The sequence below is a fragment of the Herpailurus yagouaroundi genome, unplaced genomic scaffold (assembly GCF_014898765.1).
Source record: "Herpailurus yagouaroundi ecotype Mexico unplaced genomic scaffold, PumYag 403, whole genome shotgun sequence".
Classification (NCBI taxonomy): Eukaryota; Metazoa; Chordata; class Mammalia; order Carnivora; family Felidae; genus Herpailurus; species Herpailurus yagouaroundi.
This window is the reverse complement of record NW_024412620.1, coordinates 26232-45310: the sequence shown is the minus strand read 5'-3', so window position 1 is coordinate 45310 and position 19079 is coordinate 26232. Positions and strand designations below refer to the sequence as shown.

At 37.6% G+C, this 19079-nt stretch overlaps 1 protein-coding gene and 1 non-coding gene across 2 annotated transcripts in view; both read left to right on the top strand.

Moving 5' to 3' along the window:
• The window catches only part of LOC121022406 (receptor-type tyrosine-protein phosphatase C-like), a gene marked incomplete at its 3' end in the record, with an annotated part of 102830 nt that overhangs the window by 57523 nt on the left and 26228 nt on the right, over positions 1–19079 (top strand). Inside the window, exons 4-11 of the mRNA XM_040463483.1 lie at positions 3521–3718; positions 6191–6325; positions 9104–9247; positions 9979–10035; positions 11473–11499; positions 13253–13471; positions 15462–15590; positions 16939–17079. Coding sequence (XP_040319417.1) covers positions 3521–3718; positions 6191–6325; positions 9104–9247; positions 9979–10035; positions 11473–11499; positions 13253–13471; positions 15462–15590; positions 16939–17079 — 1050 coding nt within the window. The remainder of the gene's footprint in view (positions 1–3520; positions 3719–6190; positions 6326–9103; positions 9248–9978; positions 10036–11472; positions 11500–13252; positions 13472–15461; positions 15591–16938; positions 17080–19079) is intronic.
• Positions 16588–16751, top strand: LOC121022446 (U1 spliceosomal RNA). The gene has a single exon (XR_005786945.1). It is a non-coding gene; the product is annotated as a U1 spliceosomal RNA (small nuclear RNA).

The following is a 19079-nucleotide window of genomic DNA, read 5'->3' as shown; positions in this document are numbered from 1 at the left end:
TGAAAATGTTTTTGACACTTTCTTGTTCTTAATATTCCTGCTTATACCATATAAATTTTGTTAACTACTTGAATATATTATTGTGTATAAGTTATAGCTTTTCTTAAACTTGACAATAAATTGCATAGCAGGATTCCAATCTCTTTTTAAATTTTAACATTGCAAATAATTCAAGTTAGGTCGCAAAACTTTATAGTCAAAAATTGGTTAAAGAATTATCTGAGAAATTAGAATTCTAAACATATTATATATGTATATATACAAATACATATATGTATATACATATATAAAAGAAAAGCTTTGAGAGTAGTAAGATATTTTATAATAATCATGTTCAAATTCTATTGTCACAATGGAATTAATAGTCTTAATGAGTATTCTAATCCTGAGACCAATTAAATTTAAACAATGAAAATGTTAAAAATAAATTCATACATATTATATGCAAAAATAAGAGAGAAACGTACATTTCATGTGGTTAAAAATAAGTTATATCACTTAAATGTTAGTGTTATGTAAAATGTATTACTGATTTCCTGATTCATTATACAGTTGAAGTATGCATTGAGAAGGTAAGTAAAGCCACTAAGACAATTCTGACTTAATCATTTTAATGCACAGTTCTAGTTAGGTACATTCAAAATGTTCTGCAAATTGAGTTATTAAAGGAATTATTTTTGTAAATAAATGAAAATTCATTCCAAACTATGGAAACCAGGAAGCATGTGAATGCTAACAAAATGCTTTTGAATCTGCATAAGAAGCACATTCTCTTATTTTTTAAAACATGTAATATTGAAATTTTACGGTTGGATAGTATGGTAGAGAAGCTTTATAAATACATGAAAGTCATTAAGGTATAGCAACTGTGATTGGTTTATGCCAGCTACTCTCATGCATTTTAGCATTTCCACCTTTTACAAATGAGTAAGTTCATTCCAACCATATAAACTGGTTATTGTTGCAGGAGGGGATTGGGAATGGGGTAGAATAGGGGTGAATGTTTAAAATGCTAGATGACTTACCACCTTCTTGAGAGAGTTTCCATTATCCTTGCACTGTTATAAAATGATGGATGACACATCCAAATGATGACATCAGGTAAGTCAAAATAGTGACCCCAAATGCTAATGAGAATGGCTTCCTGCAAATATCAACAAGAATGTGATCAGTGGAAACCAGTAGTATCTCCGAAGTGAAGAAGAAGGCCAATGTAGAATTGGCAATTGGAGCATTTTTTCTCATCCTGAATTAAAGTCTTATTTATTGAACCAGGGGATGTGCAGTGAGCTTAAGATGTGTGCAAGAATATTAAGGCTTCTATGTAGGAGGGTAGTTTTCTGAATACCGTTTTTTCATAGACCTTGGACTGAATTTACTTGATGATATATAATCTTTAGGAATGCTACTCTTCAACAAAGCATAACACTATTATGCGAGGTATTTGGAGTGGTTTTCCTTCTAGTCTTTTTGTAATTCAAATGTAAAAGATAAGTGGGAGTGGGTGATAAAGGGAAAATGTCACATTTCTCTCAGAGCACAGGGGATCATTGGAATCCTGCCAAAACCAAAGATAGGTTAACCTAAAAACAACAAACTAATAATTGTTCACGTCTATAATGATGGAAGTATATTAATGTTATTGCACATAATTTTAAGCTCCCTCCCCCTCTCCCTTTCATCTTCTCAATCTCTGTCCCTATCTTTCTTCTTCCTGTCTTTGCCTCCACCCTTGTCCCTTCTTTTATTCAACAAAGAGCAGGTGAGAGAATAAGTCAAGTAGGATTTAGGATTTTACACTGAAGACAGGAAGGGGTGACTTGCCTATCACTTTGCTAGATATGTTGACGTGTATCTCGGGTAGAGGTTTGTTAGTAAATATGTTGCTTTGTGTGTTATTAGGTTATGAAATTCTAGAGATTGAAAATTTTCATTGGAAAACAACCACTGTAACAAATGTACTGAAATTACTTTGGATTTCAGTAACCACAGAAGAGTTCTACATTATTTTATGTTCTTGTCATTGGGGCAGTTCAATAAGGCTTGGATGTATTTTATTTGTATTTAGTAAACACTGATTTCATTTTACCTTCAGCAATAATGAATGAAGCTAGGACTTCTCTGTGCCCTTTCTACTTCCATTTTCTTAATTCCCCATTCAGTAATCTTTTAATTTCAGTTCTTAAATCTTATCACTTCTAATCTTTTCCAGTTTCTCCCATTCTAGTTCCCCTCCCATTTTCTCTTACTCACTCTTGGGCCATTTTCTCTTACTCTTGTTGAACTGAATTGTTAAAGTACTTGGGTGCTATCATTTGTTGTTGTTGTTAATTAAACACTGAAAAACATAACATTTGACTATTCGTAGAAATGAATATATGTTAAACATAGAAAATCCAGAAAAAAAAAACCCACATCTTTATAACCTCAATATCCAGAGATCACAATGTGTTGGTTTTTTATTTTTTTTAACAATTTTGGTGTATTTCTCCCCATTCTTCTATAAAGAAATACACCTTCTGAGTAAGAGAACACAAAAAATTTAAAGGCCTTTAATACACAGTGCTAATGTGCCCTGCAGAAGCTTTTATCAGTTGTACGCCTCTATCAGCTACGGGTTCCCTATTCAGCACTACTTGTCACACTGTTATTTTTTCTTCTGAAGTGACTTGAAACCATGGAAAATGTTGTTGCAATATCTCAAATTGTGTTTCTTATATTATCACAAAGTTGAAACCATTTTGTAGACTTGGGCATTGTGTATCTGTTTGAGAATTTTGTTTCTCTGTCTTTTGTCCAATCTTTGCTTTGTTTTTGATTTGCTAAAAAGTAATCAGTGCAGGGGTGCCTGGTTGGCTCAGTCAGTAAAGCCTGCAACTCTTGATCTCGGGGTTGTAAGTTCAAGCCTCACTCACGTTGGGTACAGAGATCACTTAAAAATAAAATTGTAAAAAAAAAAATCAGTGTGTACCTAGAACTTTTATTTTTCATTTTTTGTTTTCCTAGAAACACTAGTCGTCTTAATAATTCCCTTTAAACTTTATCTTTCTCTAGTGCTCATTGATAAGTCTTTTTCTTTTCTTTTCTTTTCTTTTTTTTTTATAATTTCTGTTAATTGATTTTCTTTATGTGTGTGCTCCGTCCTTCTGAACCCAACTGCTTTGGACAGTTAAGAAACCAGCAATCCAAAGGGAAGAAGGCAGGGAATAGCTGCTTTCAACTTTATTTCCCCATTTATATCTTTAGCCACTATATCTAAGTCTATATACCTCTGTATGCATCTATCTATCTATCTATCTATGTGTATATATGTATATGTATTTGGTAAAATATACATACTACCACACTCCGTATATCATCTCTGTATGTTGTGTGTGCATTTACACACATATATGTATATATATTTATATACACACTGTAATGGACTGGGGAGTTAGTTAACTCAGATGAGTATATGTTGCAGGATATGATTCACGTATTTATTTTGTTTTCCTTTTTCCATCTCCCATGAATACAATAGGACTGAACTCAACAGAAAAGCCCAGTGTTCTGGCTCCAAGCGACCCCTTACCTGCCCGCACCACTGCACTCTCACTTACAAGCATCTCTGAAAGAGAATATAACTCCTCAGAGACCACGCCTACTCTTAGTCCAGACAATCCTTCAACTGAAGACTTCCTGAACTCTTTGGATAATGCTAATACTCTTAATGTGACAGGTCGGCACAGAGGTGTTAATTAACTGAAATGAGTTTAGGAGAACTTGTCTTCCTTTTTGAATCTGAAAGTTATCAGAACTGTTTTTCTTTAAAATACGTGTGCAGTTTCTACAAATGTGGTTTTATTCAAGCATGTAAAGTGTAGAACATCCAGGCGTTCATGCAATTTTGACTGACCAAAGTAGTGAAGGCAAGTTGTTGAGGAGCTGATGGACAGGGAGGGAGGGAAGCCCCAGCAAGTAAGGCTGATGGGGAGGGGGAGGGGAGTTTCTCCAGTAGCCACTGAACTGCATGTGCTGTGTCATCGCCACTGTTCTGCTCACTTGGGTTTTCTGCAGTGCCAGCCGGGTTAGAACTCAGTATTTCAGCGCTTTGTCAGTGTTGCCCTCCCTGGCTGTAATTCCAAAGTAGGATTTTTCTTTGTTGAACTCCACAATCTCAATACCAGAAATTACTGGAGATAAACAATTTATTTTTGAAAAACCACACCGAGGATCAATAATCCAGCTTTGCTGTTTGAATTTCCTCCAGGGATATTGGCATTAAAAAAATTAATCAAGGTTGTGGGTCTTAGGGCGGAATTGAAGGGAATGTGGCCACATTCATAACAGTGATGTGGGAGGTATTTTTTACCAGTGAAGACCACTGATGCTTTTCAGAATCCCAATAAATCTGTGGTTTGCTCATTCTATATTTGATGTTAGGTCTGCCAGGGTATTTGGCACATAAATCCACCATCATGAGGGTTGTTCATGCCTTTTCTGAAATAATGTGCTATGTTGTCATTTTCTGAGGCAAACAGGTTTATAGACATTAGAGACTAAGCTACTTGCTTAACAGTGCCATTAATCTTAGTTTGAAAAACAAGTATGTTCAACACTGTCTCAGAAGTTTGGTGGAGGGGTACATTGTCGTGTTTTGAATACCATATTGATGAAGTTTATTGGCCATAATAAGCAGTTAATTAAATGATAAATGCCTCCTTATGTTGATTACAGAACTGTAAATTCAATCTTTCCTCCATTTTCTCCTTCCACCTTAGCAGAGTAGTGGCTAGGATCTATCTAAACATTGCAGGCATTTGAATTCATTGCCCAAAATTTTAACAAAAAGAATGTGAGGATGAGGGTGTTAATGGTTAGGTAGAACATTCCAGGGTAAACTTTTTTACTGACTGAGTGATGTCACACAGTTTTCTATTTTAAAGTTTTCACATTTAGCTTCATGTACACAAACACACACACACATAATATTCTCTATGAAGCAAAATGTGAAGAGAAAATGTTTAAAATGGAAAAGATTGGAAATAAGGATGAATAATAGTAAAATACTAACTTGATGGTGAAATTAGCTTGGAAGGTTTCTTACACTTTCAAATAAAATAAGACATTTGATCTCCCTACAAAATAACTTTGCTCTCCGGTGATATTTCAATTCTCTACTGGGATAAAATCGTATGTGTTATTTAATTTATGTTCGCAATTGATTCGTATTGTGGAATACAATCCAATTTTCCTGCTTACCGATATACATAGGTTAAAAAAAATCCCTTAATCCATGCTTCTAACAGTATAATATTTTCAAGCGTTTTCAAAATTGTTCAAAAATCATTATAATAAGCATCTGTTTGCATAACATTAAACTTAATTATGTGATATTATTTTTACAAAAATATTTTATGCAGTTGCAAAATATCAATATAGAAGTATATATAAAGTACATACTTTATGCATATATATATACATATATATAAAGAATTTACACACATACACATTGAAAATACTATTTTCCCAAATCCTGATCCTTAAAGATACCATACCATTTTATCCGTGGCGGTATATCCTCCAGACTCTAGACATGTGATTCTCTGAGAGAATGTGGGTGTGTGAGCAACTGTTTCCCCACATCTTTTCCAATACTAGATATTATTAATCTTTCAAAACTCTGCCAGTATGAGAGTTAAGATATTTTATTTTAACATCAAAAAATTTCATAGTGATGAGCACTTTTGCCTACACTCTTTAGCCATTGCGTATATTAGATGTCTGTTACATGTCTTGTCCATTTTTCTATTTTTTCTTTTTTTTTTTTTACGATTTGCATATTGTATACTGAGGGATTCTTTACTGATTCTGCCTACGAAGAAACACCCCAACTTTCAGTTTGTAAAGTTGAAGGAGAATCCAAAAAGCTCACAGAGACTTGGAGGTTAAAAAAAAAAAAAAAAAAAGCCACCTGGAAACCTGAGTCATCTATGACTTCAACAGGACCCCAGGAAGCCTCTGGGAATATGTAAATGAAGAACTCTGGTGCCACCTTCCTGCCAGGCGAACTTAAATAGAGGCAGACACACATTTTAATAGATTGGGTCATTTCACGGTTTGGTAAACAAAGATGCTGATAACGTCCTAGTATTTAAATGTTTCATCTGCAGTAGGGAAATACTGAAACAATTTCACTTTCTTACCCTAGGAGTTACACAGCCGCCTACCTTCCCCACGCACGCAGACTCGCAGGCGCCCTCTGCCGGATCTGACACGCAGACACCTAGCAGCACTGCTACCCCTCCCGCACTCACCCCTGCTCCGGGGAAGAATGACACATCAGGTTTGCCGGGCTTTTAGATTTATGCATCTGTGGAGAGAGCCTGACAGCTGCCTGTGGTTAAGAGTGGTGTCAGGGAATCCAACCACTTGTTAAACGTATAGCACTCGCTGGTTGGTGAATTCGGTATTTCGTACTTTCATGTTTATCCTTAGTTTATGAGGACACCTACCTAAGGTCCTTCTAGTACAGATGAAATAATAAAGAATGAGACCTCGCAGAATAAAGGAAAAACCTGTTCCAGAATAAATGGTTACTCAGGGTGTTCTATACGTTTCTTCATATTGGGGCAAGACCCACTGCACAGTGAAAACTTTTGCTAATAATAAAGAATAGTATGTATGAAATGTTACCAATAGACTTCCAACCAATAAACAAAATCCTGAAGAGCAGATGATTTCCATTTTCAGTGAAAGCCACTAAGAAATTGTAACCACAGTTTGTTTTTTTAAAAGAATGGGAAAAAGGAAATAGATGCTTCATTTCCCCCATCCAAACATTAAGATTCAGCTTAGCATCTCTGTATGTATATAAAACAAAGCAAAATACCCCCTCCTTTATCTTTCCAAATCAGGGTCTAAGTCACTTCATGTTGACTTTTTTTTTTTTATCCTGAAAGACAAAAATCCACACAGACATATATAAAAATGTGATGGCTTCAATGCCTGAAAATAAAAAGATATAAATGGGAAAGCCCATGGAGCAGGCACTAAAGTGGCCTTTCTTGGAACATGAATCAAATATGGAAGTCCAACATATCAAATAGAATAATTATGAGGTATTAAAAGTCTTCCGTTGGCACAAAAATCATTACAGGCAATGCACAAACTTAAAGTGACCTGGGAAAGAGTTGCCCTCCCTTCCCTGCCTTGTTCTGCCCACTCCAGCTACCACGAGAACTACAGTAAGACGATCTGGAACTTTTAGCAAAGCCACAGATTCAGAAGTTACAGATGGGAAGAAGCTGTAAAATAACTGAAGAGGACTGGCCTGTAGGGGCTGGTTGTTGCAAAAACCACTCTATGTGTCCTCATGAAGAAATTCTTCCTCTCACGGTGGCTAATTCCACTAATTAAAAACTGATTAGGATTCATTAACCTGATGAAAATTGTAAAAGCAGGGGCTTTAGAACAGCATGAGGACAAGGGACTCTTAGGGGAGGCAAAGAGAACAAGCCTGTGAAAGAGAAGGAAAGAATGTGGAAGAAGGAGAAAGACAAACCCGCTGATTTAAAAAAAAAAATTTAATGTTTTTAAATTTTATTTGAGGTGGGGGAGGAGCAGAGACAGAGAGGGAGACCAGAATCCAGGCTCCAGGCTCTGAGCTGTCAGCACAGAGCCTGACCTTGGGCTGAACTCAGGAACCCCGAGAGCACAACCTGAGCTGAAGTTGGACTATTAACGAACTGAGCCACCCAGGCGCCCCAAACCCACTGATTTTTAAAGCTCAGCAGAGGGTCATTTCTGAGTCTATTTTTTTTTTTAAGAAGAAAAATTAAACCTTCCTACCCTTCTCTGTGTTGTGTTGGAGACTTTCTCTGGGGATCCAGAACTGCAGAACTGATACTTATGTTATTCATTCTACTCTATGGTTTACTTACATGCAGGGGAGGTAGTGGCTTTTGAAGACTGAGCTGAGAACCTAAACTCAAATTTTTGGAAGATGCCTTTTCATTGCTAATGGCTGTAGATGTGAAGTTACGGACTGTGCTCGGTTTGTAATTGGACGATGCCTGCATGCTTGTCCTGAAACCGCTTCCGGAATATGCATGCCTGTTTCATTCTTCCGAAACCCTGAGAATCTTACAAATGCAAGACTAATCTTGTATCATTGAACTGATAACCCCAGGGACCATGACAGGGAAATAACCAAACAAGCTCAAATAAAGGCTGGTTAGCATGTCCTTTGTTTTTGCCGCGACAACTACCGGAGTGCCAGTCCCCTAGTAGGCATCCAGTGAATACATACTGATTGCTTGTGTCGGAATTCTGGGTGTGATGTCTGCAGGAAGATGTAGCATGCCTTGGGTGCTTTGAAGCTTGGCAACAAGTCCTAACCAAATACGTCGTGCAGTTTCTTCAGCTACGACACCTAATTCTATACGTATTTGCTTAGGTTTGCTTGGAAAATAAGGAAATGGTGTCTGGATGATGCAGAAGTTCTTTGGTTCTAAACCAATTTGATTTTTTCCTGGCGAGGGCAATCAACATAGTGAAAGTAGAATTGTAACCTCCACCTGGAAAGGAAAACACCCTGAGCTCAGCAGCTGCAAAGGCAGAAGCCCATTCAGCTCTCATGTAAGAAAATTAGAGCTAGGCATCTGCATCCAGAAAGGCCTCCCCAGGGAGGTGCCCCCCAGGCAAGGTTTCCAGCACATGGCAGGTTGTGCTTCCTCTTCTTCCAACCTTCACACACCCTTTGCCACCCAGAGCTCCGCAAGCCAGCACCCCACTCTGTCGCTCGGGTGCATTTTCGCCATCACCTAAGGCATCCCTTGGTTGGAAAGCTTGGCCTCCCTGGCTTGTGCAAACCAGCTGTCTCCTCAGGTGCCAAATATTTTACAAGTGGTGCTCTGATTACAAAGCTGCCTAGGCGTTGAGTTGCACGATGTGAAACTTCTGCAGGCCTGGCTGGTTTTCATTCAGTTTTGCAGAACACAGACAGCTACGTGCTCAATTGTTGCTTGGCCTAAGCCTCGATGCTCTGTTTACGCTGAATGTCTGGCCATTGCCCTTCTGTGGCGAAAATGGATGACCGTGATGATGGCCTTTCTGATTGCAGGTTTTCCAGGAGAGACGATTCCACCCAGCACCTTCCCTGCAGACACAGCTTTCACACCAGTAGCGACCCTCAGCCCCGCACTCAGCAGCTCTGCTGCCCTACCCTCACTCATCTCCAGCATCACCACCAAAGATAACTCCTCAGGTTTGCCCGCGGTGCTCTAGGGGTTTTGAGTTGTGGGTAATGAACTGGAAATTTGAGACTTGAATGCAGTTCTTTTACGTATTTCATACCAAATATTATTTGCAGCGACGTTTCACATACTGATATCAAATGAGCCAAAATAAACTTGCCAGTAAGCTTTGTTTCTGGGCGTGCTTCGTTTTGTTATTCATATCATAAAAGTTCAGGTTATAGCTCTGGGGTCCAATCCAGTCCGGTTAACTTTCTGGCTGACTTTAGCACAAGCTACTAATAGTTTTTGTGTGATGCTTTTCCCTTCTGTAAAAATAGATATTGTAATATTCATTTTAGGGGATGGATGTGAGGACCAAATATGTAAAATGCCTGGGAAGCAGTGAGTATTTAAAAAGAATAAGTGGGATCCTTATTAGTAATTAAAATAAGGAAGTTATTGAAGGAGAAAGGAGTAGTTTGAGGAAGATTGCACATCAGGTAAGAATTACACCAAAGAAAGAACAGTTTCTCTCAACTTACTGAATGTCAAGCTCTAATTATTGGAACTATTGGTTATCTTAAAGGGCCATTGGTAGATAGATAAGGTTTTGGCTCACTTTCCTGTTTTGACAAGGAGCAAGTGTCAAGTCCAGTGATTCAGCTAGGAGAGAAAGAAAGTATCGTTGCTAAAGAGTTTTTCCCTTGCCCTTCATTATGACAAACTCATTAACTTTTATTCTCTGTTCATTTCCTTGCAGATCAGAGTCTTACGTCCACGCCACCCGCAACAAGCATTATGACTGCTTCCGCAACAGGTGACAATCTTACCCTCAGCCATGCAGTCATACTACTACCATGTACCTGGGATGTGCTCGTAGAAGGGTCTTCCATTTGCTCTCTCGGGGGGCGCTTTTTTTGAGAAGTTCAATTGAGTATTCGAATGATGGGGACTGTGGAATGGCAGTTAGTCTTAAAACACATATTTTAGGGACGCCTGGGTGGCTCAGTCGGTTAAGCGTCTGACTTCGGCTCAGGTCATGATCTCACGGTCTGTGAGTTCGAGCCCTGTGTCAGGCTCTGTGCTGACAGCTCAGAGCCTGGAGCCTGTTTCAGATTCTGTGTCTCCCTCTCTCTCTGCCCCTCCCCTGTTCACACTCTGTCTCTCTCTGTCTCAAAAATAAATAAACGTTAAAAAAATTAAAAAACAAAACAAAAAAAAACCCCACATATTTTAGCTGTGCAATAGCTGGTGAGATCAGGGCATAATGTTACTGTGATATCTTTTCATATCATTATGACATCCCCCAAGGGTTGTGTGCTTTATGCAAAGGCATAGAAAAACGATCAAAAATACTATGACTTCTTTCTCTAAGAGTGGGCTTAGGTATTAGCATGAAAAAGAACAAGTCTATCCACAGGACTCCCCATTCCAAGTGGCGAACAGCAGAGGATTGAGTGCAGAGCTCCAGTCATGTGGCATGGACCATGCAAGCAAAGGCAAGAGATCTGAACGGACCCAGCAATTGGCGGTGGCAGTCAATGGGCTGGCCATGGCAGAGCGGGCAAGCCCATGGTCCTCTCCCAAATTCTTCCAACTCAAAGACCGGGTTGGCAGGATCTCTTGGCACATTTCCACCCATTCTTCAGTTAAATACAAATATGCTTCCCCCACGATGTGTTTCAATTTGTTGAAAGAGCCATTCACTACGCTGGATCCACTATAGGTGCAAAGAACTTACACAAGTTAAACCAGAGAGTGAAGCCGCCTTTGCCTATTTTCTGATTTTTTTTTTCAACAAACGTGTCAACTGAACTCTCTAGGGGTTATAATGATATAAATCTATTTTGAGAGTAATCAAGGGGAGGAGTACCTTTACATGTTTTTAGGTACATGAATGGTTAGTCAAGTCACCATGCCATAATCAAATGTGTGCTGGAAAAAACCTCAACATTATTATTATTATTATTATCATTATTACCATCATGTTTATTGGGTTAAACTCATGAAAATGTCTTACAGAACTAGCTCATTAGTTTATAACATTTGAAGTTTTGAGATTAAAGCATTATACCAAGCACTGTGTTGTACATTGTACAAAACCTTGTGTTCTATGTTAAAACTAACTCACAGACCTTCCAATTTATGAAGTTGAAAACATTGTAAACCTCCTCACCCCAAATGACCATAGATAGCAGAGATGTTGTAAATGAAATTTTAATAATTTGCTTTCTCTCTTTTTTTTCTATTACAGTTCCTACTACACCTAAGCAATCATGTGGTAAGTTTGTTAATTTGGAGGCAGCACATATCACTTTAGAATGGCATTTTCCTTATCTGCTTCTTCATTCCAACCCCCAGGAGCCACTAACAAGCTAGACTCACTGGCTCCCCTTTCCCCGCAATGGTTAGCTCCAAATCTTAAGAGCCTGTGTCCTTCAGAGGCAAGAAACTTTGATGTCATATTCAGACATAAGTTTTGAGCACCAGAATTAATAATTACTAGCTAAACAACTTTGGTGAAGCCACTTAACTTCAGATTTAGTGTGTGTGAAGTGGAAAATACCAAACTTGCTTTGGGGTGGCAGGAGTTAAGGATGCGTTGTAACAATAAATGTGAAATGTGGAGAATGTCTTGAAGGCTTATCAAGTAAAAGAATCTGTTTTTGTCTCTGTCTCTCTGTCCTTCTGTCTTGCCAGGGTTTGGCTCAAAGCAGATGTTTGAGAACAGCTTGTACAACCCTCTTTGCACGTTCCGTTCCTACTCTCTTCCCAGTGAAAGTAGTCTTTCGTGGTCAGGGCTTAACCCTCTGCACATTGCTGAATCTCACCACCGAAGTCTCTGCCTTCAGTAGCTGTCCATCCGTTATAATGTAAAGATCAGCCTTCATATGTTTGCTTAATTAATATGGTCTTTTATGATCATATTCCTCTTGTGTTATTGCCTCTTGATGCTCTTCACTTAACTAATATGAAATTACTTACAGTTTCCTAAACACATAATGTTTACATCATGCGTCCGTGTTCTCTCCTCCTCTTCCTCTCCACTTAGAATTCCTCTCTATCCTCATCCAGCACCCCTGTTCCCACCATCTATTTTTCTATGTCCTGCTCATATTTCCAAATACAAACTGAGTCACCCACCTCCTCTGAGAGCCTCTCCTATCCTTACACTCTGACTAGATTTCTCACTACTTTCCTCCCTTATTATTTTGTACACATTCTTATTTTAGGGGTTTGCTCGTCTGCAGCCACCCGTCTATGTCGGTCTCCACATTAGACTCTACATTTCTAAAAGCTGATGGTTTGTATTCTTAGTGCTTGGGGCAGTGTCTCAAACATAATAAGGGCTTAATAATGTTCATTGGGTTGAAAGTGAGGGACAAATTAGTATTTGTTGAAAAGATATTTTTTACCATTCAACAATGTTTTTTAAAGAAAGAAGGGAATGCAACATAGCGCTAAGGAGAGGTACTTAGGAGGGTTCGTTATCAATAATTCTACCTAGGTAAAGGAATAATGAGGCCTGTGCCCCCTGAATTAATGTTCCACAAATTTGGAGAAACAGGTAATCAACAACTGCATTTTAGGAAGTAAGGGAAATGATAAAGCAAGAAGAAATTCATCAGATGTTTCATTCGTGTATCATTTCAACCAGTAATTCAAGCAAGTGTGCCCCTGCTAATGACAGGTTTTATGTAATGACTTGGGTTTATGGTGGTGTTCAAAATACACTGGCCTTTGCTGTCATAAAACATATAGTCGAGTTAGGGAGATAAGACATTAATCTATTAATCATCCAAGTATAAACTTAAAAGCTGAGGTCCTTGATAGGCAGTCGATGTAAAGGGAATTTTGAAAAAATAATCATGGACACACCTGATGTGTTTTTTCTTTTTTTTTTTTTATGTTTCTGGGGACACTTTGTTAGATATTTGATACTTTTGAAAATCTATGTTAAAGCGCTTGCAATTGATGTAAGCTTATTCTGAAAAATTTTTAAAAAGGGAATCCACATTTTTATTTTCTTTCAGATGAGAAATATAAAGTTATCAGTGTGAAATATCGTTATGACTATGGAAATAATTCATTTATAGCAAAACTAAATGTTAGCGATGATGTGAAGTGTGAAAATGCCATATGTAAAATGAATGAGATCCATAACCTACCAGCATGTGAAAATAAGAATGTTACTATCAGTCATACTTCTTGTGATCCTCCAAATAAAATTATAGAATTGGACGTACCACCAGGTAAGTTTAAATTGGTTTCTATTTGTATATTTACAAAAGAATACAAATCCACGTGTTTTTCATTCTAGTGGATGAAGGAATCTGGTAAATGAACAGGGGTGAGGGGAAAGATGTCAGCTGGACGCTAGTGGGCGAACCTTCTGTTCTTCTAACCCAGTGAAATTAGGAGTTCATAAGCCTTCTTTACCCCTTACTCCCTCCCTATACTCCTTTTACAGAGTGTTTCAAGTAGATTAGGTACGACTTATCCCACTGTGGATAAGTGATTACCTATAAGCTTTCTTCCCCCTCCGTACTTAGTTCAAGTCATTAAATATAGATGTGCACATATTTATTCTTCTAGGTACAAGTGTGTCTGGAGTATATTGGGGTAAACCCCAAAGTCAAGGATTTGATGTTTGTGGAAAGAACAAAACTACGTTCACACACAAAAAAAGAGAGTTATAATCATGTTAAGGTGATCAAGCCACTTCTGCCGGCTCACCTACTGCTGAGAAGGGGAAGGGGTTAAGGGTATCAAGCCCCCTACACTGAAGAATATAACAAAATGCATTTTGGAAAAGGGATTCAGGAACTGTGTACATTTGTCTACTCTTTCACATCACATAATAATTCAAGAACACATTTAAATAGATTGAAGTTTGCTTCCGTATCTTGGCTATTGCAAATAATTCTGCTTTAAACATAGGGATGCATGTATCCCTTTGAATTAATGTTCTTGTACTGTTTGGGGAAATATCCATCCGGGAGATTGCTGGATTATAAAGTAGTTTTATCGTTAACTTTTTGAGGAAGGGTCATACTGTTTTCCACAATGTTTGCATCTCTACCAACAGTGCGTGAGGGGTCCTTTTTCTCCACCAACACCTGTTGTTTTTTGGGTTGTTGATTTTAGCCATTCTGATGGTGTGAGATGATAGCTCTTGTAGTTTTGATTCACATTTCCCTGATGATAAGTGATGATGAGCATCTTTTCATGTGTCTGTTGGCCATCTGCCTGTTTTCTTTGGATAAATGTCTGTTAAAGTGTTCTGCCCCTTTTTAAACTGGATTATTTGTGTTTGGGGTGTTGATTTGTATAAGTTCTCTATATATTTTGGATACTAACCCTTCATCAGATATGTCATTTGCAACGGCATGGATACAGCTAGAGGGCATAAAGTGAAATGAAACAGTTAAATACCATATGACTTCACTCACATGTGGAATTTGAGAAACAAAATGAACAAAGGGAAAAATAAGAGAGAGAGAGGGAGAGAACAAGAAACAGACTCTTAGCAATAAAGAACAAACTAAAGGCTAGCAGAGTGGAAGGGGATGGGGAGATGGGTTGAAGAGGTGGTTAGGGATTAAGGACTTCACTTGTGTTGAGCACAGGGTGATGTATGGAAGTGTTGAACTACTATATTATACACTTGAAACTAATACTACACTGTACGTTAACTAACTGGAATGAAAAGTTTAAAAAGTAGGCTAAATTTTGGTATTTTCGGAAAAATGTCATGTAACTTATTCATTTTCTCCAAATATTACTGAAATAAATTATCATTTAGAAACAGAAAATGACAATTTACAAAACGTATTCTCCAAGACAGGACCCCCATACTCTAATAATCATTTAATAAAAAAAATCACAGAGTAAATTAAAAAGTGGAAGATATAAGTAAGAACAAATGAAGTGAGTGTTTTAAAATGTGCAAAAAAATGCAATTTCATCTAGAAATTTGCTTGGGTCCCATTTTTCAAAGGTAAGATAAATTCTAAATAAAATGCTGCCAATTAAATGCTTTCCAAAATGTGTGATGTTAAAAAAAGAATAAGCTATATAATTGAGGCATGTTAAACCCCGAGTTATTGGAGTTTTTCAAAACTTTCAAAACTAAATGCTCTCAAAGACTATATCACGAATATAGTTTCAGAGACTTTAATTGAACACATGGCACACATTATGAGTCATTAATCATCTGTTTCTATATCTTCTTTTTGACAGATCCTGAAAGTTTTTATTTGAAAACTTGTACAGAGCCAACAAAAGCAAATATTTCTATTTGTTTAAGACTGGAAAAAAAGGAAAACTTTACTTGTGATGAAAAAAAGATTACACACGTACTTAATTGTGGTAAGAATATAGCTTTGATTGGAATATTTTTATGGTAGAAAGTTGTTCTAGATATTTTCTATTCTTTCTTTCCTTCCTTCCTTCCTTCCTTCCTTCCCTCCCTCCCTTCCTCTTGCTTTCCTTCCTTCTTTCTCTCCCTCTCTCTCTCCTCTTCCCCCCACTCTTCCCCTTCCCCTACCTTCCTTCACCCCCTTTTGGTCTATGGTTTTATGGAGTCAAAAAATTGTATTGTCTATACTACTCAAATTCACAAAATAGACAAATACTTTCCCCAAAATAAACTTTGAAATAGCAAAAGTCAATTAATTTATAAGAATTTTCTTGGCAACTGTTATACATAAGGCATTGTTGAAAAGGTTATCAGGGAAGGGTGCCATAGAAAACATATGACACACATACTGTTAGAATAAAAAGAAAAGCAAACGTAAGATCATGTGACTCAAGAGTTTATGTATGTGGTCAACCCTCCATTAACAAAATTCATGGACAATCTCAAGAACATTTACATGAAAGAAAAGTGGGAAAAACACAATCAGTGCCTCTAGGAATATGGGTTTGGGCTTATATGGGGGACAATAATTGAGATACTAGTTCTTTTTAATAATTAATGAATTAATGTTTTTTTCTTTTTATTTGAATTTGTTAAAGTAGAAACTCTCCCTTGATGTAAAGCCATTTGCTAAGCCGTATTTGGCAAGGCAAACAGACACACACACGCACACACACACACTACACAAAGGATGAAGTGTGACACTGATTGCAATCATCATGTTGTAAAGAAGCTTCATAGCTACGATACAAGCGGTATGAGGAAAGCAAGAACAGATTTATAGTGAAATGATGATAAAGTAATGGTGTACTTAAAATATCTATTAGGCAAAGGCTAACTCAGGTGGATTCTTAGTTTCTGAACAGAGAACTCATTCCATCAGTGAAATTAGAGACACTCTCAAATTCAGTTAGACTTTTTAATATTTTCTTTAAAATCGAGTGTGGTGTACTTATCTGGCAGGGGAGATACCACGATCATGAAGGTGGTTTTCCCAGGGTGAGTTTTATCCATTGCACTCCAGATGCACTGACCCCTGCATCTTCCTCAAATGTGGGTAACTCGTATGCATAATTTGTGGTAGTGGGGGACTGAGTTTGCGCTTTCCTCTGGGAAAAAAAATTGAGTGTGGCAAAATCATGCATTATTATAGTAGTTTTTAGTATCTTTTACTTATTTCCTATTTGCTAAAGTTTTCAATCTAATAGATATTTATTATAGATATGAAATCTAAAGAGAGAGTTAAATATGATTATTGTATTCGTACATGTACTGATACATGATACTTATTTCTTTCAGCTAACTTTTCTTCATCTAATGAGACCGAAACTTATTTGGAACCCCTTTCACCTAAACAAAATTATTCCTGTAATTTAAAAGTATTGTATGGTGCCAATGAGTTTTTGAACAAAAACGAAAGCTTTGAAACAGATGTTGGAAGTGAGTATATCACTTACATGTACATGTAAAATTTCTTCTTATGGTCTTACAATTCTTTGAGAATCAAAGAAAATGATGTTGTAGATTTGGAGAAAGGGTTTCAGAAAATGGATATGTATCAATTTTTAAAGTAGAATTTCAAAAATGGATGATAGAAGATCCAAACCTTTGACAAGTTTTTTGTTTGTTTGGTTTGGTTGTTTTGTTTTTTAAACTGCAAATTCTAGGCCATCATGAGCTTATGGTGGAAACAAAACTGAGGTACATGAAATGGTTTGTTCACTTACTTCCCATTTCTTCCTGCAGCCAAGTTCCTTTCTTGGCGCATCCTGCACCCTCTGCCCCTCTAGCAAACGCTGCCTTTGATAGAAGTGGGCACATGGCTATGAAAACACAGTGGCGCATCTAAGGATTGGTGGTGATATGCTAATTAGTGTTACTAAAATGCAAGCAATATAAATAATAACAAGACTATAATAGCTAATGACAATTAGAAAGATCCATTTTGGAAAATAATAGCTTTTGGGAGATGGGGGGCGGGGGCAGAAAGGAAGTCCTAAAATTCCACTCTTATTCAGTGGAAGGAGGGAGATTCCAGTCTAGAGTCTGCTAGGAAAAGTATGTTAATTATGTGTATGACAATTTATGAGTAACCACCAAAGAAAGAAGGGCAGAGAGAGGAGGAATGCAAGGCAGTACAGCCACTTTGGAAGATGTTTTGGTGGTTTCGACAGAACGAAACATACTCTTACCTTACAATCTAGCCATCACACTCCTTGGTACTTACTCAAATACTTATGTCAAATACTTACTTGGTACTTATGTCCACACAAAAACCTGCACAGGCATGTTTATGGCACCTTTATTCATAATTTTTCCCAAACTTGGAGGCAACCAAGATGTCCTTCAGTAGGTGGGTGGACAGTACAACCAGACAACTGGAATATTATTGAGCACTAAAAAGAAATGAGCTATCAACCCATGAAAAGACACGAAGGAACTTTAAATGCTAATTACTAAGTGAAAGGAAGACAATCTGGAAAAGCTACATACTGTATGCGTCCAACTATATGATATTCTGAAAAAGCCAAACTATGGAAGCAGTTAAAAGATCAGTGGCTGCCAGGACGAGGTGGGAGGGTGAAATAAATAGAGCACAGAAGATCTGGGGGACAATAAAAACACTTTGTATGGTACCATAATTATGGCTACATGTCATAAGATACGTTTTCTCAAACCTGTAGAATACATGACATAAAGAGTGAGCCCTAAGATGAACTATAGACTCTAGCAGATAATGATGTGTCAGTGTAGGTTCATCACTTGTAAACCCTGGTGGGGGACGCTGGTAATGAGGGTGCTATGCATGGGCAAAGGCAGGGGAATATGAGAAATCTCTCTACCTTCCCCTCAATTTTGCTGTGAACCTAAAAATGCTCTAAAGAAGTAAGTCTTTAATAATCATAATCATAATCATAAATCATGAAATAAGATTTATCCCAATAATGTAAGAATCCGTCAACCTTAGAAAATAGCAATTAAACCATTTTACATACCATTTACTTCAGGAAAGGGGGAATTTTTGCAAGACCATTGCAACAGAAGTTACATTCTTTTTTTTGTTTAATGTTTATTTATTTTTGAGAGAGAGACAGAGACAGGGCATGAGCAGGGGTGGGGGGACACAGAAAGACAGGGAGACACAGAATCTGAAACAGGCTCCAGACTCTGAGCTGTCAGCACAGAGCCCGACACAGGGCTTGAACCCACGAACCGTGAGATCATGACATGAACCGAAGTTGGACGCTCAAAACAGCTGAGCCACCCAGGTGCCTCAAGAAGCTACATTCTTTTTATTTATTTATTTATTTATTTATTTATTTATATATGAAATTTATTGTCAAATTGGTTTCCATACAACACCCAGTGCTCATCCCAAAAGGTGCCCTCCTCAATACCCATCACCCACCCTCTCCTCCCTCCCACCCCCCATCAACCCT